The 24,969-nt window shown below is 42.7% G+C and overlaps 1 protein-coding gene across 2 annotated transcripts in view; it reads right to left on the bottom strand.

Annotated features, from left to right (window-relative positions):
- Positions 1–24,969, bottom strand: part of LOC143282123 (uncharacterized) — a 46,470-nt gene that overhangs the window by 19,291 nt on the left and 2,210 nt on the right. For both annotated transcript variants that reach the window (XM_076587638.1, XM_076587639.1), the window contains exons 3-18: positions 24,583–24,690; positions 22,819–23,016; positions 21,100–21,207; positions 19,754–20,479; positions 18,102–19,228; positions 16,621–16,884; positions 14,174–14,337; positions 13,075–13,182; positions 12,487–12,527; positions 11,164–11,265; positions 7,604–7,726; positions 6,155–6,277; positions 5,042–5,119; positions 3,884–4,005; positions 1,617–1,721; positions 1,114–1,203 (exon numbers count right to left, since the gene is read on the bottom strand). In XM_076587638.1, the coding sequence (XP_076443753.1) occupies positions 1,114–1,203; positions 1,617–1,721; positions 3,884–4,005; positions 5,042–5,119; positions 6,155–6,277; positions 7,604–7,726; positions 11,164–11,265; positions 12,487–12,527; positions 13,075–13,182; positions 14,174–14,337; positions 16,621–16,884; positions 18,102–19,228; positions 19,754–20,479; positions 21,100–21,207; positions 22,819–23,016; positions 24,583–24,690 (3,587 nt within the window). The remainder of the gene's footprint in view (positions 1–1,113; positions 1,204–1,616; positions 1,722–3,883; positions 4,006–5,041; positions 5,120–6,154; positions 6,278–7,603; positions 7,727–11,163; positions 11,266–12,486; positions 12,528–13,074; positions 13,183–14,173; positions 14,338–16,620; positions 16,885–18,101; positions 19,229–19,753; positions 20,480–21,099; positions 21,208–22,818; positions 23,017–24,582; positions 24,691–24,969) is intronic.

The raw sequence follows: 24,969 nt of genomic DNA, 5'->3' as shown, positions 1-24,969 counted from the left end.
AACACACACACACACACACACATACACACACACACACACATACACACACACACACACAAAACACACACACACACACACACACACACAAAACACACACACACACACACACACACATACACAAAACACACACACACACACACACACACACACACACACAAAACACACACACACACACACACACACACACACACACAAAACACACATACACACATATACACACACACAAAACACACACATGCACACACACACACACACACACACACACACACACACACACACACAAAACACACACACACACACACACACACACACACACACACACACACACACACACAAAACACACACACACACACACACACACACACACACAAAACACACACACACACACACACACACATACACACATATACACACACACAAAACACACACATGCACACACACACACACACACACACACACACACACACACACACACAATGCACATGCAACAACATCAGCCTGACTTCTTTTTTTTTTATTCATCTTAATGATAAAGAAAAACCATATCTGTCATTTTGAATATATCCATATCACTGCAAAAAATGCCATCAGTTGGATAAAACCAAGCAAAATAATGCACATTCGATACCATTAACATAAACAGATAGATGTTTATAATCAGTATGAGGCCCTTCAACTAAACACCATTTGCAGGAACAGGTAAGCAAACATAATCCTTTTTTTTTTTCTCTTTTCTTCTTCTTCTTTTTTTTTTTTTCATCCAAGCAAACAAGGTACTATTCATCCTATTTTCCATTTTGCAAATTACAACAAAATTCAAGCATAAATAACCTGTATTCAGAGCTTTTACAAATACCATACATTTGCATCAAAAGATGAACATTACATAATCAGTAATGAGTGTTTAACAACAGAAATAAAAATTATTTAAAAAAAAAAAAAAAAAAAAAAAAAAAACCACCACTGCATGATTAAAATATGCAACTCTTCTTCTTCTTCTTGTTTTGTTGTTGTTGTTGTTGTTGTTGTTTTCACCTTAGTTTTAACAAACAAAGAAAAAAAAAAGCACAATAATACATGATTAAAATCTGCAAGTATCATTTATTTCCTGACCTGCAGTTTGTTGTAATAACTCAAGCTGGTTATTTCTTCAGGTATGACCAATTCTCCTCCAGTCAGTGCAGCCAAAGACTTCAAAAATTTCTGAAAAAAAAAATAGTCAAGAAACATGACAAGGAGCTCAACAGCCATGTGTCTTCCTCTGTTTCCTATTTACATTCATAAATTCATACAGGAAATCATTTATGCCAAATATAATATAATCCCACTCGTTTCGGAGGGAACTGTGTATGCATGATTATGGAAGATTGGATTGTATTGTACTGTATTGTATTGTATTGTATTGTATTGTATTGTATTGTATTGTATTGCATTGGATTGGATTGGATTGGATTATATATTGCATTGTGTTGTATTCTATTGCTCTGCATTGCATTGTATTGCATTGCATAGCATTGTATTGTATTGTTACACACCATAAATATGGCCTTTGGATAAAAATATATGTTATTTTTTGGGGAGAGACATTAAATCAACAGTCAAGTCTTGATTCTCACCTGGTCTGCCTTACGCCCTACAGGCACCCAGCTGATAGGCCAGGGACTGGTCCGCCGTTTCCTTGATGAATACTGAGAAAGGAAGTGTACCAGGGAAAACTTCACCTGAAAGGAAAAAAAAATTGTGTCCGATCACATTGGCAGAAAGTTCGCCATTTCCTTGGTGCATACTGAGAAAGGAAGTGTACCAGGGAAAACTTCACCTGAAAGGAAAAAAAATTATGTCCGATCACACTGACAGAAAGTTTGCCATTTCCTTGGTGCATACTGAGAAAGGAAGTGTGCCTGGGAAAACTTCACTTGGAGAAAAAATTATATCCCATTACATTGGCAGAATTCTGCATCTCATAGCAGATGGATGCACTGAAATAAAATTCCCATAGCATTTTCACATTGACACCCCATTTCTTAGCAGGACACCGGCTGTACTACAGATGTATGCAGAGTGTTCTGTGGGTTATGAAAATATGAATATGCCCCACATGCCCATCCCCAAAAACGGAGTACGGCTGCACACGTGTTGAGGTAAAAACGTTCATACACATAAACGCCCACTCATTAGTATGACGGAAGCTGAAACTTGCAGCTCATGAAGAAGAAGAAGAAAAAGAAAGCAAATGTTGTTTATGCCCATAGGGTCATCTCAAGGCTAAAGTTTCAGTTTCAATTTGACGGGTGCAATAGCCGAATGGTTAAAGCGCTGGACTTTCAATCTGAGGGTCCTGGGTTCGAATCTCGGTGCACCTGGTGGGTAAAGGGTGGAGATTTTTCCCATCTCCCAAGTCAACATATGTGCAGACCTGCTAGTGCCTGAACCCGCTTCATGTATATGCGCACGCAGAAGATCAAATACGCACGTTAAAGATCCTGTAATCCATGTCAGCGTTCGGTGGGTTATGGAAACAAGAATATACCCAGCATGCACATCCCCGAAAACGGAGTATGGCTGCCTACATGGCGGGGTAAATAAATATTTAAAAAAACACGGTCATACACGTAAAATGTTACATGTCTGTCTGAGTGTGTATGTGTGTGCGTCTGAAATCTGATTGAATGGCACAGGAAACGAATGATGAGCGCCCAGTGGCACCCGTCAGTCGGCTCTACCCAGGTAGGCAGCCTGTGGTGCAAATGTCCCCGTGTATGTAAAGCGCTTAGAGCTTGGTCTCTGACCGAGGATAGGCGCTATAGAAGTATCCACATCAATCAATCAATCAATTAATTTCAGTTTGGGAGAAAGGGCAAAGGCAGGATTCAAACCCAGGCTCTCACGTATTTGCAGATGAGCAACTTATCAGGGCTGAAGAACAAGGAGAAGAACATGAAGAATAAGAATGACAAGAACAATAAGAAGAAGTCCCATTACCATAATGATTTTCATAAGAGGCAAATCATTTCTCTAATCTGCAGATGGAAAATGAATTGTTTTTAGGACAAAATATGTCAGTAATGTTTCTTGCATCTGTGGTGCTCACATAACAGCCGATCATATACCAACTTGCGATATGTTAAAGTCTCAAATCCCTGAACTGAAAACATCTTCAGTGTTGACGATATTCAGCAGTCCATTGCTAATGTATGACTTTTTCAGCTCCTTGTTAAATAGTCCAGCTGGTTCGCTGTTATAGTTGTTAGTTTTTCATTAGAAATATGTTATATTGTTATGATTTTTTGTTTATTTTTTAAACAAAACTTAAATCAATAATTTTCACACACACACACACTTTCACTGTGTATGCGTACACAGTAATTCCCCCCCTCCCCCTCCTCCCACTCAATTTTTTTCCTTCCCTCATCTAATATCACTTACAGTGAAAAGACGTTAAACTAAAGAACGAACAAGTCCTATATATATATATATATATGTGTGTGTGTGTGTGTGTGTGTGTGTAAAAAGGAACAGGAATAAGAACAGGAACAATTAGAAGAAGTGATTAACAAATAGTAAAGAGTGGTAACTCTCTCCACTCACAAGGTACACAACTTCAAGTCAATGCTGGTTATGCTACCAATTCAGCTAGCACACACGTAAATAAAAGGTAAATTGAAACAAACCAGACGCCTCCTCAAAAAGGAAGTGCCGGACTTGTCCTTAAACCGACCATTTGACATGTGCACACAGCAGCAATGACAGAAGAAATGTGCAAACACAAACTAGCTTTATATTCAAGACTGGCATAGCCTCTTTGATCCAAAATAAGTCACACAGAACACACAGACAATAAAGAAGAAACACATGTTAGTTTATTAATAAGAAGAAGGTTTACCGCGTTTATATTGCCAGGAAAGTCATGGCCTGTTTCCTGGGCTTCATCCGTAGGGCAGCCATCGGTGATGAAGATGATGCGTGGCCGAAGCTTGTGCACCCCAGCAATGTTCACCACTCCGCCTTCAGGGACACAGACATGCAGGGATAGTTGTACACTATTTATTTATTTATTTATTATTATTTTATTATTATTATCATTACTACTACCTTTTTTATATCATAATTATTATTTATTTATTTATGTAAGCTTATCTATTATTTATTCACCTTTTTTTTTTTTTTTTTTTTTGTCTCAAGGCCTGACTAAGCGTGTTGGGTTACGCTGCAGATGTGGTGTAGCGTATATGGATTTGTCCAAACGCCGTGACGCCTCCTTGAGCCACTGAAACTGAAACTGAAACTGTACACTACAGTCAGCTTGCAATCTGTGCGAACAAGTCAGATATTTTGTGGAAAAAGGTCATTCTGTGTAACTGTTTAGTTTCGTTAGTACTTTTTTGTGTTGTAAGCTTTTCAATTCTAACCTTGTAACATCAGTAGTTGCACACACACACACACACACACACACTCTCTCTCTCTCTCTCTCATGCGCACTCACATGCACACACACACACACACACACACACCATAGAAGAAAGTGCACACAAACACACACATGCACACTAACATGCGCGCACACACACACACACACACACACACACACACACACACACACACACACACACACACACACAAACAGAGACACACACACATAACTGCCGGTACTGTTGGTGCTGTTACCACTGCTATGATTGCTACAACTACTACCACCACCACCACTACCACTACCACCACCACCACTACCACTATCACCACAACCACTACTTTGATATGGATACTTTTATGTCCATATACAACCACTGCTACAACTACTACTTCTTCCACCACTACGACTACTACTATTATTGCAACCGCCACCTCCTTCATCACCATCACCACCGTCACCACAACCACCATCACCACCACAACCACCACCAAAACCACCATCACTGCCATCACCACTACCACCACCACCACCACCACCACCATCATCACCACCATAACCACCACCACCACCACCACCACCACAGAACACAGAGAAAAGCCAGCGGTGACCACATCCATTTCCCCTGCTCACCTCGCTCCTTGTTTGCAGCCAGACACACCATCAAACCCTGCACAAAAGGGGAGCGACCACCACTGCCGTCCAGTGACTCTGAAACAGGTGACAACCACACACACTGACCAATGTTTTCTATCTAAGGGGAGAGCGACTGTTTTCTATCTAAGGGGAGAGCGACTGTTTTCTATCAAAGGGGAGAGCGACTGTTTTCTATCTAAGGGGGACCGACCACCACTGTCGTCTAGTGACTCTGAAACAGGTGACAACCACACACACTGACCATGTTTTCTATCTAAGGAAGAGCGACTGTTTTCTATCAAAGGGGGACCGACCACCACTGTCGTCTAGTGACTCTGAAACAGGTGACAACCAGACACACTGACCATGTTTTCTATCTAAGGAAGAGCGACTGTTTTCTATCAAAGAGGAGAGCGACTGTTTTCTATCTAAGGGGGACCTACCACCACTGTCGTCCAATGACTCTGAAACAGGTGACAACCACACACACTGACCAATATTTTTTATCTAAGGGGGAGCGACTGTTTTCTGTCTAAAGGGGACCAACCACCACAGCCGTCCAGTGAATCTGAAACAGGTGACAACCACACACACTGACCAATATTTTTTATCTAAGGGGGAGCGACTGTTTTCTGTCTAAACGAGACCTACCACCACAGCCGTCCAGTGAATCTGAAACAGGTGACAACCACACACACTGACCAATGTTTTCTTTCATGTTCCCCTTTTCGTAACAAACCCGTCTTTCGAATTGTTCGAACCCAGCTACTCAGGCATTAGCACTAGCACTCTGGACAGGACACTCCAGCTTCGCTACGTGGTGTTGAGACAACACAGGAAGCAGCAGTCTACCGGTAATAAGTCTCCTGCTCGATTGGTAAAGAGCTAGATGCTAAGGACTGCTTCCGATGGCTGTAAATGGTGGGATAATCAGGAAACAGGGATGAGTGTATTTTGATTGCATTTTGATGCTTTTCCTTTTGCTCACGTTTTTGCTTCTTTAGCTTTAGTCTCTTTCAGGGTGAGGGCTGGGTGTAAAATACCAAAGCAATGTTCAGAAACAGGGCTAGATGAGTTAAAAAAAAAATTTTTTTTAAATCATGTCCTCACCGATGGCCTCTCTGACAAGGGTCAGGTCATTGGTCAGGTGCTGAACGACCCGTGCATGTCCACCCATGGCCACCACAGCAATGTTCTCCTCCAGATCCATCTCGTTCATCTGGTCCTCAATGCCTGCAGGCACAGTAGAAGTTAGAAGTAGAAAGAGGAGGATGACAAGGAGCAGGAGAAAGAGAAGAACAAGTAGGGGGAGGAGGGGGAGAAAGAGGTGAATAAGGAGGGGGGAGGAGCAGGAGAAAGAGAAGAAGAAGGATGGGGAGGGGAAAGGGATGGAGAAAGAGAAGAAGAAGGATGGGGAGGGGAAGGAGAAAGAGAAGAAGGATTGGGGAGGGGAAGGAGAAAGAGAATAAGGATGGGGAGGGGAAAGGGAAGGAGAAAGAGAAGAAGAAGGAGGGGGAGGGGAAAGGGATGGAGAAAGAGAAGAAGAAGGATGGGGAGGGGAAGGAGAAAGAGAAGAAGGATGGGGAGGGGAAGGAGAAAGAGAATAAGGATGGGGAGGGGAAGGAGAAAGAGAAGAAGGATTGGGGAGGGGAAGGAGAAAGAGAAGAAGCATTGGGGAGGGGATGGAGAAAAAGAAGAAGAAGAATGGGGAAGGGAAGGAGAAAGAGAAGGGGGAGGGGAAGGAGAAAGAGAAGAAGGAGGGGGAGGGGAAGGAGAAAGAGAAGAAGAAGAATGGGGAAGGGAAGGAGAAAGAGAAGGAGGGGGAGGAGAAAGAGAAGAAGGAGGAGGGGGAGGGGAAGGAAAAATAGAGTTATAAGAAGAAGAGTTAGAGGAGTTTCAGTTTGTTTTGGGTTTTTTTTCAAATTTACAGGTGTCAAAGTTTGTGGACTGATTCATATATGTACACCACATCTGCTATTGAACAAAACAACAGAAACCAAACAAAAGAAGGATGAGGAGAAGAAGAAGAAGAAGAAGAAGAAGAAGAAGAAGGAGGAGGAGGAGGAGAAGAAGAAGGAGGAGGAGGAGGAGGAGGCAAAGAAATTGCAGATTCTGTTTCTGTGTCAAGGTGTCAAAGCATGCTGTTTGATCTGTGTATGCTAAACCAAAAAACAAAAAAAAACCCAAACACCTGCAGATGACTGACTCAGGCATAAACCCAACAGTCTTCATTTTCTGAGTACGATAGATTCATTTAATGTTTATAGTGCTAATTTCATCTAAATCTTTATTACTTATTGTGTGTCATTAAACTTGTTTTAACTTCACTGAGACTTCTTTTCCAGTGTGCCAAGTATGTGCTGCACACTGGACCTTGGTTTATGGTCTCATCAAAACGACTAGATACTCAGTTTGATTCTCAAGTCAAACTTGAAAAGAAAGGGCGAGACCCGGATTCGAACCCAGATCCTCATAGACACCATATCGGTAGACAAGCGTCCTGAATTCTGCCACCGTGCTCCTGCTGTTAGTTAGCAAGCCAGCACTTACAAAACCTACCGTCAACGAAGGTGAAGGCAGTTTTTTTCACGGTGTCCAGCAGTCCCTCAGACACGATGCTGTCGGACACGTCTATACACAAAATGGTGTCCAGGCACTTGGCTCGGGGGGCAGGAACCACCTCTGCAACCATCATAAAAAGACAAGGTTAATTTCTTTTTTGACTCACGTGTGTGTGTCTGTGTGTCTGTGTGTCCGTGGTAAACTTTAACATTGACATTTTCTCTGCAAATACTTTGTCAAATGACACCAAATTAGGCATAAAAATAGGAAAAAATTCAGTTCTTTCCAGTCGTCTTGTTTAAAACAATATTGCACCTCTGGGATGGGCACAAAAAAATAAAAAATGAAGCCTAATTATATGCAAACTGCATTTACTGTTATATTTATATTTTTTGTATTCTCTAAACTTGGCACTTTGACCTCTTATTCTGACCCAACAACAAGAGCAGTCATTATCATTTTTTGTTCAAACAGGAACTTCTTTTGCTAAGCATGGAAGTTTTATTTATTTTGCAAACGTTTTGGTGCAGATAGTAAAGAAGGAAAATTACTCTGTAATTAATGCTAGGGGACTTAATTTGCTTTAAACTGATCTTTCTCATCTTAAACATTACATTTTGAAATTATACTCAGTACATAAAAAACTTGGATTTTGTGTGTGTGTGTGTGTGTATCACAAGTGAGTCTTGAAGGCCTTGCCTCTCCTGTCTTTATTAGTTTCAGTTCCAGCTTCTCATGGAGGCATCACTGCGTTTGGAAAAATCCATCTGCGCTGCACCACATCTGCTAGGCAGAAGCCTGACCAACAGCACAACTTAACGTGCTTGGTCAGGCCTTCAGTGCATGCATATATGCACTTGTGTACCTATCAGGGTGGATTTCATCGACAGAATTTTACCAGAGGACAACACTCTCATTGCCATGGGTTCTTTTGTATTTGCATTTCTTTTCTCCCCAGGGAGAGCACGTCGCTACACTACAGTGCCACCCATTTTTTGGTATTTTTTCCTGCATGCAGTTTTATTTGTTTTTCCTATGGAAGTGGATTTTTCTACAAAATTTTGCCAGGAGCAACCCTTTTGTTGCCGTGGTTTCTTTCACGTGCGCTAAGTGCATGCTGCACACGGGACCTTGGTTTATCGTCTCATCTGAATGACTAGCGTCCAGACCACCACTCAAGGTCTAGTTGAGGGGGAGAAAATATCTATCTATTCTTTGTGGGAATGGCATTTTACTCCTGATTTTCGTCGCTTCAGCCGTGTGTGAATGCAGTGCCTGACTTTGGATGGGGAAGGTTAAAATGGTGCATGGAAGGAGGGGAGTGAACCCCGCCTTCCTGTGTCAGCCCTAGACACAGTGGACATGAATTCACTGCCTTCCTCTGCTGAGCCCTAGACACAGTGGACATGAATTCACTGCCTTCCTCTGCTGAGCCCTAGACACAGTGGACATGAATTCACTGCCTTCCTCTGCTGAGCCCTAGACACAGTGGACATGAATTCACTGCCTTCCTCTGCTGAGCCCTAGACACAGTGGACATGAATTCACTGCCTTCCTGTGTCAGCCCTAGACACAGTGGACATGAATTCACTGCCTTCCTGTGCCAGCCCTAGACACAGTGGATGTGAATTCACTGCCTTCCTGTGCTGAGCCCTATACACAGAGGACATGAATTCACTGCCTTCCTGTGTCAACCCTAGACACAGTGGACATGAATTCACTGCCTTGCTGTGCCAGCCCTAGACACAGTGGATGTGAATTCACTGCCTTCCTGTGCTGAGCCCTATACACAGAGGACATGAATTCACTGCCTTCCTGTGCTGAGCCCTAGACACAGTGGATATGAATTCACTGCCTTCCTGTGCTGAGCCTTAGACACAGTGGACATGAATTCACTGCCTTCCTGTGCTGAGCCTTAGACACATTGGATATGAATTCACTGCCTTCCTGTGCTGAACCTTAGACACAGTGGACATGAATTCACTGCCTTCCTGTGCTGAGCCCTAGACACAGTGGATGTGAATTCACTGCCTTCCTGTGCTGAGCCCTAGACACAGTGGTATGAATTCACTGCCTTCCTGTGCTGAGCCCTAGACACAGTGGATGTGAATTCACTGCTTTCCTATGCTGAGCCCTAGACACAGTAGTATGAATTCACTGCCTTCCTGTGCTGAGCCTTGGACACAGTTGATATGAATTCATTGCCTTCCTATGCTGAGCCCTAGACACAGTGGATATGAATTCACTGCCTTCCTGTACTGAGCCCTAGACACAGTGGATATGAATTCACTGCCTTCTTATGCTGAGCCATAGACACGAGTGGATATGAATTCACTGCCTTCCTGTGCTGAGCCCTAGACACAGTAGATGTGAATTCAGTGCCTTCCTGTGCTGAGCCCTAGTCACAGTGGATGTGAATTCACTGCCTTCCTATGCTGACCCCTTGACACAGTGGATATGAACTCACCGATTTCCTATGCTGAGCCCTAGACACAGTGGACGTGAATTCACTGCCTTCCTGTGCCAAGCCCCAGACACAGTGAATATGAATTCACTGCCTTCCTATGCTGAGCCCTAGACACAGTGGATATGAATTCACTGCCTTCCTATGGTGAGCCCTAGACACAGTGGATATGAATTCACTGCCTTCCTATGCTGAGCCCTAAACACAGTGGATATGAACTCACTGCCTTCCTGTGCTGAACCCAAGACACAGTGAATATGAATTCACTGCCTTCCTATGCTGAGCCCTAGACACAGTGGATATGAATTCACTGCCTTCTTATGCTGAACCCTAAACACAGTGGATATGAATTCACTGCCTTCCTATGCTGAGCCCTAAACAGTGGATATGAATTCACTGCCTTCCTATGCCAAGCCCCAGACACAGTGAATATGAATTCACTGCCTTCCTGTGCTGAGCCCTAAACACAGTGGATATGAATTCACTGCCTTCCTATGCTGAGCCCTAGTCACAGTGGATATGAATTCACTGCCTTCCTATGCTGAGCCCTAGACACAGTGGATATGAATTCACTGCCTTCCTATGCTGAGCCCTAGACACAGTGGATATGAATTCACTGCCTTCCTATGCTGAGCCCTTGACACAGTGGACGTGAATTCACTGCCTTCCTATACTGAGCCCTAGACACAGTGGATATGAATTCACTGCCTTCCTGTTCTGAGCCCTAGACACAGTGGATGCGAATTCACAATGGCTATAACAGTCAAAAGACTATGACAAATAGCAATTACATTAATACATGTTCATGTTTAAAAAGCACAAATATACAGTCATATACTAAAAAAAAAAAATGTATGATCTAGCATGCACACATATTCCTATTATATGCTCCATCATAGATAGGTAGATAGATAGACAGATAGACACACAGACAGACAGACAGATAGACAGACAGATAGATAGACACACAGACAGACAGACAGACAAAGAGACAGACAAACAGACAGATAGACAGATAGATAGATAGATAGATAGATAGACACATGCATACTTGCACGCATGCATGCATGCACACTAAAAAGAAAAGCCATACCTTCTTTCAGAGCAGCACTAACATTTTTCAACATAACACTCTTCGCCTCAGAGAAACCGTCTGAGAATCGGACCCAGTCAAGAAAATCCTCTGCTTTTGCACCTGCAATATCAGAATGAATAATTATTTGTTAAGTTACAAGCAAGCATTTTAATGAGTGTGTGTATGGGGGTGGGGGGTGGGGTGGGGGTACAGGGGTGGATTCTGTGTGTTTGTTCATTCTTTTGTTTAACTGTTGGCCGCCGTTCTTTCTTTGTCTCTGGACCTTGCAATTGGAATGAACTTCCTCTTTTGCTTCGTCAAGTCTCCACACTCAGCTCATTCAAGTCTGGCCTTGAAACCCATCTCTTCCAAAAATAGCCTCCCTTACCTGCCTCTTCCTTGTCTTCAGTTTCTCCAGTTTTAGAGTTATGCATGCGTCTGAATGACTGGTGCGAAAGTGCTTTGATTTGTCTATGCACAAGATTCAGTGCTATATAAATACCATTATTATTATTATTATATTATTATTATCATCATCCAGAATTGTGATTTTAGACAAAAATCCATCCCATTCCCCACCCCAACTATGCCTCATGTAATCACTACTATTTCCATTTCTCTCACTTGAATTTGCAGAAGAAAAATGTTAGAATAAAATAAAACAATACATTAACTACTCAACCAGTAAAATTACAACAGAGAGCCAATGGGGCTCCTAACTAAACTCTGAAGTATTTCAAACATAAGTCAATTGTCATTCAAAACAAAATCACAACAGAGAGCCAATGGGGCTCCTAATTAAACTCTTAAGTATTTCAAACATAAGTTGATTGTCATTCAAAACGTTTTCAATGGAAGCAGATGGAACTGCAAATTTTATGAATGAATTAGGTAATTAAAAAAATACCCAACGTTTTCAAGTGTCCCCATTCACAGATGATATGCATAGGGGTATTACATTACCACAAAAGCAAGTCACTTTAAGAGTAAAGGTCTGTGTCTGTCTGTCTGTCTGTCTGTCTGTCAACTAGCTGGTCTGTGTGTCTGTGTATGAGACAGATAGACACAGAGAAACAGTGTGTAAATTTGTGTGCGTGTGCATGTGTGCGTGCGCATGTGTGTGTGTGGGGGGGGGGGGGGTAGAAACAAAAGAGAGAGGAACACAAGTGGGGTGGGTGGCAGGAGGAAGACTCTTTTGCTTTAATGGGTGTTTTCGTTTGTTAGTTTTTCATAAGTAATGTTATGCTTTGACCCAACAATGTAGATGCCTCCTAAAAATTAAAAATTAAAAATTGTTAAAAAATTTTAAAAAGAGAGAGAGAAGAAAACCCAGTTACTTACATCCCTCCATATATTCTTCAGGGGATGCCAAAGCAGCAGTCCTGCAAACAGTGATTCTGTATAGATACTCTTTCATTCCATGTGCAAAAAAACATTATTTGCTTTTTTCTGTCAGCTGAAATTCACCCTATACATGCATGAACTGACATCAAACATGTGCTCATACACACACACACACACACACACACACACACACACACACACACACACACACACACACACACACACACACACACACACCACACACACAAATTCACCCTATACATGCAGGAACTGACATCAAACATGTGCTCACACACACACACACACACACACACACACACACACACACACACACACACAACACACACAAGCGCACATACATATGCATACACACACATGCATGCATGCACGCACACACATGCACCCCTCTCATCCCCTCCCCCCCACACACACACACATACACACAAACACACACACACACACTCATCTACTCACACACACACCCCTGCCCCCTAAACACACACACACACACACACACACACACACACACACACCCTGCCCCCTAAACACACACACACACACACACACACACACACACACACACACCTTTCCTGGCTGCTGTCCCTGTCGATGGCGGTCTTTCTGCCAGGTGTAGGAGAACTGCTTCCCCTTGTCTCTGTGTCACTCTGTGCTGCTGACTTCGGGCTGGTTTTCCTGCACAGTGGCAACAGTGGAAAAGAAATAACCAGCATGTGTGCTGTTCGGAAGTGGGAGTTTGTGGGGGGTGGGGGGTGGGTGGGAGAGGGCTGGGTGGGGGGGGTGAGTGTGTGGGGGTGTAGAGGGTTTAGAGGGTGAGCACGGGGTTGTGTGTGTATGTGTGTGTGTGAGCATGTGTGTGTGTGTGTGTGTGTTGTGTTGTGTTGTGTTGTGTTGTATTGTATTGTATTGTATTGTTATGTATTGTAGTGTAGTGTAGTGTAGTGTACTGTACTGTACTGTACTGTACTGTACTGTACTGTACTGTACTGTATTACCCTTTTGTCACAACAGCTTTTTCTGTGTGAAATTTGGATTGCTCTCCCCAGGGACAGCACATCACCACACTGAGAGCACCACCTTTTTTTAAGTTTTATCTTGTGTGTGTGTGTGTGTGTGTGTGTGTGTGTGTGTGAGGTGGGCCCAACTGCAAGTTACAGACACATTGCAATGTTCAACTTGATCTGAGTGATCACATAATGTTTTATATTATTTGGGTACAAAGATATAACATCATCAAACAAGGTGATGCTATGCAAATTACACTTGAGCTAAGTTTTATTCTGTGTCTGGTCTTATATGTTCATGCTGTATTTTATGTATTCTGAGAGTTTTCATGTACAGGGAATGGACAGTTCACACATCTGTAGATCTTTAAGCATAAAAATCTTAATACCAGAAACATAACGTAATCTGCATTAGTAACCAATTTTTTTTTTTTTTTTTTTTTTTCATCATCAAAAAATATGTTTGTGTCAAACAAACTGGTGTGCTGAAATGTGAAAATTTTATCTGTTCACTGAACAAGGCAATGCATATCAATTAGTATCTCACTGTTTTAAAATCCAGGCAAATTTTACAGCTGTATACATATAGTTTCAACTATTTCAAGTTTCTGTAAAACATGGTACTTCCCTTCTGCAAAACATGGTACTCTTTTTCCCCTTACCTTCTTGCCCCACCCTGAGCGGAAGCAACACCAAGGGTCTGTTCAGTGCCGGGACGATGATATTCTCTGGCAGGAATCCCTGTCAGTGCCGCCATTTGGTCAGCGATTAATGCTGTCGACGCCATGGGGTGAATCTTCTCTTCCATCTGGTTGGACCCCATTTCCTGTGCAGTCACAATACATTGCTGTACTGATTCCTACTATTACAATGGAAACAGAAGCATTCTCTTCACTTTTTAGACACAGACAATACTTGGTTTTGAATGGGTACAAATTGCACCAAAGGATTGTTCGTGCAACATTATTTACACTAAAGTTTTATTGCCTTTGTTTTTGTTGTTGTTGTTGCTTTTTGTAAAGCATATGCGGTGTAGTATATAAGGATCAGTACACATACTTTGACACCTCCTTGAAAATGAAACTATTTTAGAAATATTCATTTAAACGAAAAAGGGTTTAAAATAATGAAATTGAAGAATCATCATCATCATAACAGTAAGAAGAAGAAGAAGAAACGTCAATAAATGCTGGCACTGATCATTCTGGATGATAAAGTGAAAGCACTGTTCAAAAATGTTTAGACATTCAACCTCCATCTTAAAGAAAGTGCCGCAATCATTGTACTAATGCATCTGCCGTATGGGGGGTTGGGGGGGGGGGGGGGGGGTTATGTGGAGACAGAAATTCATGGCAGGAAAGAGAAAGTCCTGGGCAGATGGCAGCAAAAGCTCTGTCACAGGGTAGTGCCTCTTCTTCTTCTTCTGCGTTCACTCGTATGCACACGAGTGGGCTTTTACGTGTATTACCGTTTTTACCCCACCATGTAGGCAGCCATACTCCGTTTTCAGGGGTGTGCATGCTAGGTATGTTCTTGTTTCTATAACCTACCGAACGCTGACATGGATTACAGGATCTTTAACATGCGTATTTGATCTTCTGCTTACATATACACACAAAGGGGGTTCAGGCACTAGCAGGTCTGCACATATGTTGACCTGGGAGATCATAAAAATCTCCACCCTTTACCCACCAGGCGCTGTCACCGTGATTCGAACCCGGAACCCTCAGATTGAAAGTCCAACGCTTTAACCACTCGGCTATTGCGCCCGTCACAGGGTAGTGCCACTCTGTGAGAGTTTTATCAGCAAGCTACTGCTTTTCACTTCTTATATGAAGGCTAGCTGATTCTAGGACCCTCTATGGATGAACCAAAATTAGACTTTAGAAACCAATAATGGTACAACAATAGAACAGGAAAACAAAAACAGTTCTTCTAACCAGTCTAAAGAGACAGTTCTAAAATCCACTATGAACCTAACATTGACACACTTACTCTTGCTTCTCTTGCTTGCTTGCTTGTTTCCTTTTCAATACTTTTTTTTTTCTTTTCTTTTTTTTCCTTTCTTTCTTTCTTTCTTTCTTTTCTGTTCTTCCTTCCATTGTGGTTTTCCTTTTTGCTTGTTTCCTATAGCTGCTGTTTATCTTGACTCTTAAACCAACAATAAGCCAAAGAATCAGTTCCTGTGTTTCAACAATACAATACAATGCAATGCAAAGGGATGCAATGCAATGCACAAGACAACACAACACAACACAACACATCCTTATTCATCCGACTGTGGATGCACAATTAATTTCCAGTCAAATGAATAAAGATGGGTTTCACTGCATTGCATTGTATTGCATTGCATTATATTGCATTGCAACAACAAATTCAGCCCTTGATTTTACCCAGCATGCATTTCATGACAACACTGACCTTATGACCCCTTACTCACAATAGCCTCAATACCCAGTGTCCCCTTTGTTTGTGACACTGACGTAATTACCCAGCATGCCCTTTGCTGACAACACTGTGACCTCATTACTCAGCGTCTCCTTTGCTGACAGCACTGACCTCATTACCAAGCATGCCCATTGCAAACAACACTGTGACCTCATTACCCAGCGTCTCCTTTGCTGACAACACTGACCTCATTACCCAGCATGCCCTTTGCTGACAACACTGTGACCTCACTACCCAGAGTCTCCTTTGCTGACAACACTGACCTCATTACCCAGCATGCCCTTTGCTGACAACACTGTGACCTCATTACCCAGCATGCCCTTTGCTGACAACACTGTGACCTCATTACCCAGTGTCTCCTTTGCAAACAACACTGACCTCATTACCCAAAGTTCCCATTACTGACTGACACTGCTCAGTGACCCCTTTGCTCACTGACCTCATTACCCAGCATTCCCTTTGCTGACAACACTGACCTCATTACCCAGCATTCCCTTTGCTGACGACACTGACCTCATTACCCAGCATTCCCTTTGCTGACAACACTGACCTCATTACCCAGCATTCCCTTTGCCGAGGACACTGACCTCATTACCCAGCATTCCCTTTGCTGACGACACTGACCTCATTACCCAGCATTCACTTTGCCGAGGACACTAACCTCATCTTTTCCTTTCATCTTGGAGGTGGTCTCCTCCGATTCCGCCAGAGCCGAAGAAAACATGTTGCGCGACCCCATCTCCCCCCCTACGGCCCCCTCATCTTCCCTCTCCTCCTCCTCCTCTCCCATCCGCTCCGCTCCCACTATAATGGACCTCTCCCCCATCTGCGGCATTCTGAGACAGATCAGCTCCTCGTGTTTTGTCAGGATGGCTGAGTGCTCTCCCTGTCGCTGTCTTTGCCGCAATGTCTCCTTCTGCATCGCCTGCAACAAAAAAAAAAAGTTGAGAACTGCTATTTGAAACAAGCTGGGGCTTCTGATATGTTAAAAATCATGGTAGAGGAAAGGGTGGTGGGTGGGGTGGGGTGGCGGGTTCCTGGGATTCTTTTATCATTATTCTTATAGTGGGTCCCAGACTACCTTCCAAATGGTTATTCAAATGCTGCACATTCTTATCAAATCTGCATTGCTGCACACACACACACACACACACGCGCGCGCGCAGACACACACACACACACACACACACACACACAAAGGCAGGCATTACTTTCTGGTCATAATCATCTACATTTCTGGGCCAAAAGGTGGACATAGTATTTGTTTTTTGATGGAAACAGCCATGACAGGAAAGGGATTATGGGAAAGATTGGGAATGGGGCGCTTCTGGTGGGTGATCAGAAACAAGTCATCTTCCTAGCAGATGGTGCTAGCACCAGACTGAAACTGTGATACATGATATTTTCACCTTTTTCATGTTTGTTTTTTTCTTTTTCATGTGTTTGTTATTTGTTTCATGCTGAGTTCGTAAGGAAGAAGGTGGCAGAATGGTTAAGACGCTCAGCTGCCAATACAGAGTGTCCATGGTGTGGGTTTGAATCCCGCTCTCGCCCTTTGTCCCAAGTTTGGCTGGAAAATCAAACTGAGCATCTAGTCTTTCGGATGAGATGATAAACCAAGGTCCCATGTGCAGCACACGCTTGGTGCACTGAAAAAGAACCCATGGAACCAAAATTGTTGTCCTCTGGCAAAATTATGTAAAAAGAAATCCACTCTGATAGGTACACAAATATATATATATATATATATATATATATATATATATATATATAAAAGAATGCACTCAAGGCCTGAGAAGTGTGTTCAGTTATGATGCTGTCAGGCGTCTGCCTAGCAGATGTGGTGTAGCATATATGGATTTGTCCAAATGCAGTGACACCTCCTTGAGAAAGTAAATTATTGAAAAACTGAAACTGAATTTGCAGAAAACATAACATATCGATAGACTTTTTTTTTGTATATATATATATATATATATATATAGAGAGAGAGAGAGAGAGAGAGAGAGAGAGAGAGAGAGAGAGATAGATAAGATAGATAGATAGATTAGATAGATAGATTAGATAGATAGATATAGATATATTTAGAGAGAGAGAGAGAGATAAAAGAAAAAATATTTGATGCAGAAAGCAGGAACCTACCTGTAACTGTTCCTGACATCTGCTCAGCTCCTCCTCCAAAAGCCGATGTTTCTTATCGATGACCTCCTGCATCTTGGCTTGGTCCTGCTGATGCTGCAAGCTCCTCTCCTCCATTGATCTCAGGTTCTCCTCCATCATCTTCATTTCTTTCTTCATCTTCTCCTCAGCCATCTCTCTCTCTTTCCGCTGGCTCTCCGCAATGCTGGCTGCTCCCCTCATCTCTCCAATGGTTTCGGTCTGTTCCTGTAGCTGGGTCCTCACCTGGTTCACTAACTGCAGCATTTCTTCCTGACGCTTTTCAGCTTTTTCCTGCTTTTCACTCATTGCACGGTTTGCAGACTGGCTCTCATCCAAGTCACGTCTGAGTTCCTGGACTGTTTGTTCAAGCTCTTTCCGTTCGTGCTCAAGGTTTGCCAGCTGCTGCTTCAGCTGCTCTTCATTTTCCGTCCTGTCCAGGTGGGGCTGGCGCTCCATCAGCTGGCTGACTTTCTCCTCCACCAGACCCTGAAAGATCTGCATCAGAGAGCTGGCTCTGCTCTCACTGCCGCTGGGACTCCACTGGTCAGAGTACCCGCTTTCTGAAGGCGTCTGTTGCTGAGAAGCAGAAGCAGAACTCTGGGCATCTTCAAATCTCCTTGCAGGATTGATCCGATCAGGTGTGGACAACTTCAGAGAAATGGCGGAGCGGGCTGGACTCTCCCCCTCTGGAAGGTCAGGAGGTCTTCCATCCTCCGTGTCCTCTTCCTCAACCAGCTCCGGGTCTTGCCAGGTCAGGTCAAGGCCACAGTCCGACACCAGTGGCTGCAGAGCACTCTGCACAGCGACCTTGACTGGCATCTTCATGCACGTGTCACGCATGTCAGGGTTTGTGTGTCCCAGGTACACCACCAGTCCCCTGTCCCAGGCCAGGCTGTGGAGGTAGACAGAGTGCTGCTGCTTCAGCTGCTTCATTACGCTCCTCAGACACTCTATGTCAAAGTCCTGGAGAAGGCTGCATAAATGTTTGATGAAAGTTTGGGATCGGTCTGGGGAGGACGCTTCTTCAGGCTTCAGTGTGATCTTCCACTGACTCAGGGTAAAGTCACGATGCCCAATCCACTTCATCTGCACCAGCTGTGAAGGTCCACCTGCCAACACACACCTTTCTCAGACTTTGTTTTGTTTCTTTCTTTCCTTTTTTTATACTACCAGGTCTCTTTTATCTTCTCTCCTTCTCTCTTCTTTCATATCATTACTTTTCATTCATGCACTGTTGCCTGTTTGCTTATATATTAATAGACAATATCTGCAATTAAAGAAGGTTTGTATTTTAATGTAACCCATCCGCAATAGACACAACATTCTGACTGATGTTACAAAAACTTTATTACAAAGCATCAACAAGAATAACCAACATATTTTGAACAACAGCATAGTGATATGGCAGAAAGAGAAAGAAAAATGGAGAAGCTAGTGAAGTTACAGGAACTGATAGAAACTCTGTCATGTCTATATCTATAGGAAGTCTTTAGCTGACAGCTGAGTGGTAGTGGAGGCAAACACACACACACACACCACACACACACACACACACACACACACACACACACACACACACACACACACACACACACACATGCATGCATTATAAACAAAATCACATTATCCATTACCTGGTAAGACTCCTTCCTTTTCACCATCTTCCAATACATTCAAGTTGGGTGAGGTGCTGACCACTGACACATAAGGGACGTTTTCATCCTGGATCAGCATCTTTCTGTGGAGCACTACAAGCAGTTCCTGTTCAGGGCCCACCTCCACACCCCCTCCTTCCTCCCCAACCCCTCCTGCCCCACCACCATCCACCTGAAGGCATGCAGGGGCAGAGCGTTGTGACAACGAACCCAGTGACCGTTCTTCTCCCTGACCACCAAACTGTTCTGGGTGTTCCATGCTGCCAAGACTCTCTGCCATCGAGCGTCTCTCATCCTCTCCAGTGTTTGGTGAGTTCCTGCTGTCTCCGTCTCCACCATTTTTAACGGAACTCATGCTAGCTCCGTCTCCAATGTCGCTCACGCTACTCGGCAGTGATGTGTTGGATGGAGACTGCACAATCTGCCTCGTAGTGTTGTCGTGAAGAGGAACGGACCTCAGGCCCTCTGAAGAAGAACTGTTGGGAGGTGTTGAGTATGGTCCGTCTACGGTAAGACTAGGATCCATGTTCGCAGTCTGCTGTGCTGCATATGTAGGTCTATGCAAGTCACTGGGTCTGTTATTGATATCTCCATCATTTGGGGATGGAAGGCCAGTATTCTGGTAACTCCGTTTCACATCGGTGTTGTCGGCACTGGGCTGGCTTAATGATTCCTCCTCTGACAGTGACATGTAACGTGGACTGTCTGCTGGGTGCAAGAGAAAACAAAATTAAACTTTGTTTCACTTTAAGATTGAAAGAGAAACATTGGTGTACCAAGGCAGACAGGCAAAATCAATGACAGACAAAGGAGACAGAGAGAGGGGAGAGACGCAAAGCAAGGATGCGCACGCACGCACGCACACACGCACACACACACACACACACACATGCACACACACACACACACACGCATGCATGCACACACACACACACACACACACACACACTGCTGCACTGTTGAAGAAATTTGGTGAGGAAAGCAAAAAAGTAATTTTCTTGTTTGGACTTCTGTACAGTTTTATAGATAAATGAAATTTTGCAGCACATCCATCCATCCATCTATCCATCCGTCCACAACACATACACACATGCATACATACATACATGTATGCATGCATGCATGCGTGTGTGTGTGTGTATGCGTGCATGTGTATGCGTATGCGTATGCGTGTGTGTATGTGTGTGTGTGTGTGTGTGTGTGTGCATTAAACTCCAACATCATCAAAAGTGAACAGACTTTAAATGAAACAAAATGGAACAAACAAAAAAACAAAACAAAGCAGCAAACCAAACAAAACAAAATGATCCAACAAACAAACATACCTGAGAATCTGTTCATGTCTGCTGCAGCTCCCTCAGGGAGTGTGGGCTTCAGTTCCAGCAAGGCTGTGGGATCTTGTGCAGCACCTGCTGCGTTCAGGCCCCCAGGATCTGAGAACCAAAGGTGTGAGTCTTTTCAGGATCTCCTCCTGCCTTGCAAACCTCTTGTGTCATTTGTCCTGGCCTTAGACTAAGCAGTGTTGCCTAGCAGAGGTGGTGTAGCATATATGGATTTGTCTGAACGCAGTGACGCCTGTTTGAGAGACTGGAAACTGTAAGTGGAACTAAGTCAGTTTATTCTTATTGCGTTCTTCTCTTCTGTCTTTTTCTGCTATTTGATATCGTAACTATTTTTTGTAATCAATCAAATTTCATGTTGTGTTTTTTTAACAGTAAGATTTTTTTTTTCTTTTTTTCGATTCTGGTTTGTTTTGTTTTTGTTTGTTTGGGGTGGGTTTTTTTGCAGGAAGATGGTGATGGTAAATGGGTGATTTTCCACTTTAAACAAGGGGGTGTTTACAACACTAACATATCATGTGAACAGTCTACTCTCTAATCTGCAAACATGCATACTCTCAGAGGCATGACACACAATACATCATACAACATAGCAGCCCAGTCACAGATTGCCCTGTACAATAATCTGCAAAACCTCATTATCCTTTTCACAACTTATATCATTTAACCCAAGAAATAGAGATCTATCTGATCACTCAAATCAAGTCAAACATCACAATCAGTTAGGCAGCATTTATTCAAATACAGTAGGTATCTAGTTTGCAGCTGGTGCATACTGTAATTTCATATATAAAGGAGTGAGAACTAATTACAATGCAGAACAGTGCGTGCAGTACAGTTCAATAGACAAACAGACAGACAAAGAAAGAGAAGAACGAGAGCACGAAAGAGAAAAAACAACGTTTTGACATTGTTTAAAATTCTTCTTCATCGTCTTCTTCTTCTTCTCCGTCTTCCTCTTCTTCTCCTTCACACTTATTTCTGTCACTGGGGCATCACACAGAAGAACTGTTCACCAGATTCCTCCAGATCTGTCGGTTGTGTGTCAAAGCCTGGGTCTCTGCAAATGGTTTTCCTGTCCATTCTGCAATGTTGTCAGTCCACTGTTTTTTGTTGTTTTCTGTCTTCCGTCTGCCTCCCTCTCTCAACAATTCCTTGGACGATTGCTCTAGCAAAGCCACTGGATCTTGGTTTAACTCACTCAGTACGGCCAGTCCTCTCTTCTCCTCTACACAGACCCCTCAGATGTCCAGTGGGTGTCTGAATGACCCAACCTTTAGCTTCCGTCGTCAGAATTGTGGTATTCTTTGTCAACATTCACCTCTTCAGTGTAAGAGCCTTCCGCTTGCAATATTTTGATGATGGTAATTGGCGTGAAACGCTGTTAACATCGTCTCTTTCGCCATTAGTATGGAGAGAGTTAAACAGTATTTTATTTGGAACATGTCACAATACAACACAGATATCGATGAACAGGGCAAAAGAAAATCTTATATAAAGTCCTGTCCTGACACATGTACATACTGAATATGTGACGGATGTCATTATAACTAGAAGTTAAGACGTGGACATACAATATACTGGATCTTCTTACATGGCAATACTGACCTAGTGTAAGATTACACAATACAAATACAACTATGAAAAAAAATCTATTTACAAGTGAGACCAAGACAGAAGGGTAAGTACGAGCACTCCACTCACTAAATTCTCGTCCAGCTGATACGTAATCCGTTGATGACCCCTCCACAGGCACGGGTGTCCTGAACTGCGGTGACCTCGGTGGTGACCCCGGTTCTTCCAACTGCCCATAGCCTGGTTGTGCCATTTCTGAGGATCGCTCTCCATCGACTGACGGCATGCTTCTGGTCTGAATGGATGTCGGCAACTCAGCCTCACCATCTGTGTGCGCATCAGCATCATCATCATCATCATCATAATATGAATAGTAGTAGTTGTTGTTGTTGTTGTTGTTGTTGTTGTTGTAGCAGTAAGAAGAAGAAGAAGCAGAAAAGAAGAATAATAGTAATTATAGCAATACAAATGCTCCTATTACTAAAAGGAAAGAAATGAATGAATGAATAAACAGATAAATAAATTGATTCATGACTTAATGAATTATTTATTTAATGAAAAATAGTAATACTACTACTCCTGCTACTACTGCTGCTGCTACCACTACTACAACCACTACTAACAATAATGATAATAATTATCATTATCATTATTACTATTATAGGAAGAAGAAGAAGGAGAAGAAGAATCATCATCATCATCATGGAGATGATGATGGCAATGATCATATGGTGATGATCATAATAATAATAGCTTCACCATCTGTGTGGGCATAACCATTAAAGATCCTGATATTGTGATAATAACAAGAACAATAATGATGATAATATTCATAATAAGAACGGGAAGAAGAAAAAAGTTGACATCATTCTCCTTGTCATTGTTGTTATTATTATCAGTAGTAGTAGTGTCTAAACAGTGCTGAATCTTGTGCAGAGACAAATTCAAAGAGCTTTCACACCAATCATTCACAACCTTGAAACATTGTGAGGTTAAACATAAAAGAAATGAATAGGAGCAAAGATTGATAAAGAAACTTTTACTCCCACAAAAACACATGCACGCCCACATGCTCACACATGAACATGTGCACACACACACACACACACACACACACACACACACACACACACATAACCAAACTGACACTAATCTTTCATATATGGTGAAACAAGTTCACATCAGCATTGTGCATTAGAAAGTACCATTAAGTACCCATTAAAATATAAGACACTCCAGAGATTACCTGAGAGATTCTAAGTTCTTTCAGTTGAACTTCTCTTTCATGACCTTGAAAATGATATGAGAAACTGGTCTTTGTTGGAAGGTCCTCACAGCACGGCTGATGTGTGTGTGTGTGTGTGTGTGTGTGTGTGTGTGTGTGTGTGTGTGTGTGTGTGTGTTTGTGTATGCGTGCATGCATATGTGTGTGTGTGTGTGTGTGTGAGAGAGAGAGAGTGTGTGTGAGTGTGTGTGTGAGTGTGTGTGTTTGTGTGTGTATGTGTGTGTGTGAGTGTGTGTGCAAGTGTGTGTGTGTGTGTGTGTGTGTGTGTGTGTGTGTGTGTGAGATAGTGTGTGTGTGTATGTGTGTGTGTGTGTGTGTGTGTGTGTGTGTGTTAGTGAGTGTGAGTGTGTATCTGTATATATATATATATAGAGAGAGAGAGAGAGAGAGAGAGAGAGAGATATGTGTGTGCATGTGTGTGTATGTGTGTGTGTGTACATGTGTATGTGCACAAATGTGTGTAGGTCACAAATAATCAGATGGTGTGTCCTGCATAAGTATCCAAACAGGCATCACTATACACCAGGAAAGTCATTTATCAGCATGCAGGAAAAGGAAGAAACAATGGGGACAGACAGACAGACAGAGGGACAGTCCAAGAAAAGTACTCTGGTTCTCTGGATAAACATGCTGTCGAGGTGGACTTGCACTCAATGGGGCATCTGTCTCAAATGGATTGCGTGGAACACCCTCCACAGTGGTTATTCGTCTTCCCTCTGCAACGTACAGTTCATTTTTTTATGCATGATAACAATAATATCAATCCGTAAAATTTAATGAATCACAAACAGCTTCCAGTCAAAGTAAAATAAGGAAAAAAAACAACAAACCCAAGCTGAAAGCTCAACCAGTGCAAAGTCTGCACCATGCATGCAATATAAATCAGAGGGAATGTCTGTTACATTTTTGTTTTTATCACTCTTAAAACACAATGCAAAATCTGTTATGTGTATTGCAATATTCATAAAATGGGGAGAATGAATAGGAGGGTACTT

This window comes from Babylonia areolata, chromosome 5 (genome assembly GCF_041734735.1).
Source record: "Babylonia areolata isolate BAREFJ2019XMU chromosome 5, ASM4173473v1, whole genome shotgun sequence".
Taxonomy (NCBI): domain Eukaryota; kingdom Metazoa; phylum Mollusca; class Gastropoda; order Neogastropoda; family Buccinidae; genus Babylonia; species Babylonia areolata.
The sequence above is the reverse complement of the archived record's forward strand: the minus strand, read 5'-3'. Positions and strand labels throughout refer to the sequence as shown.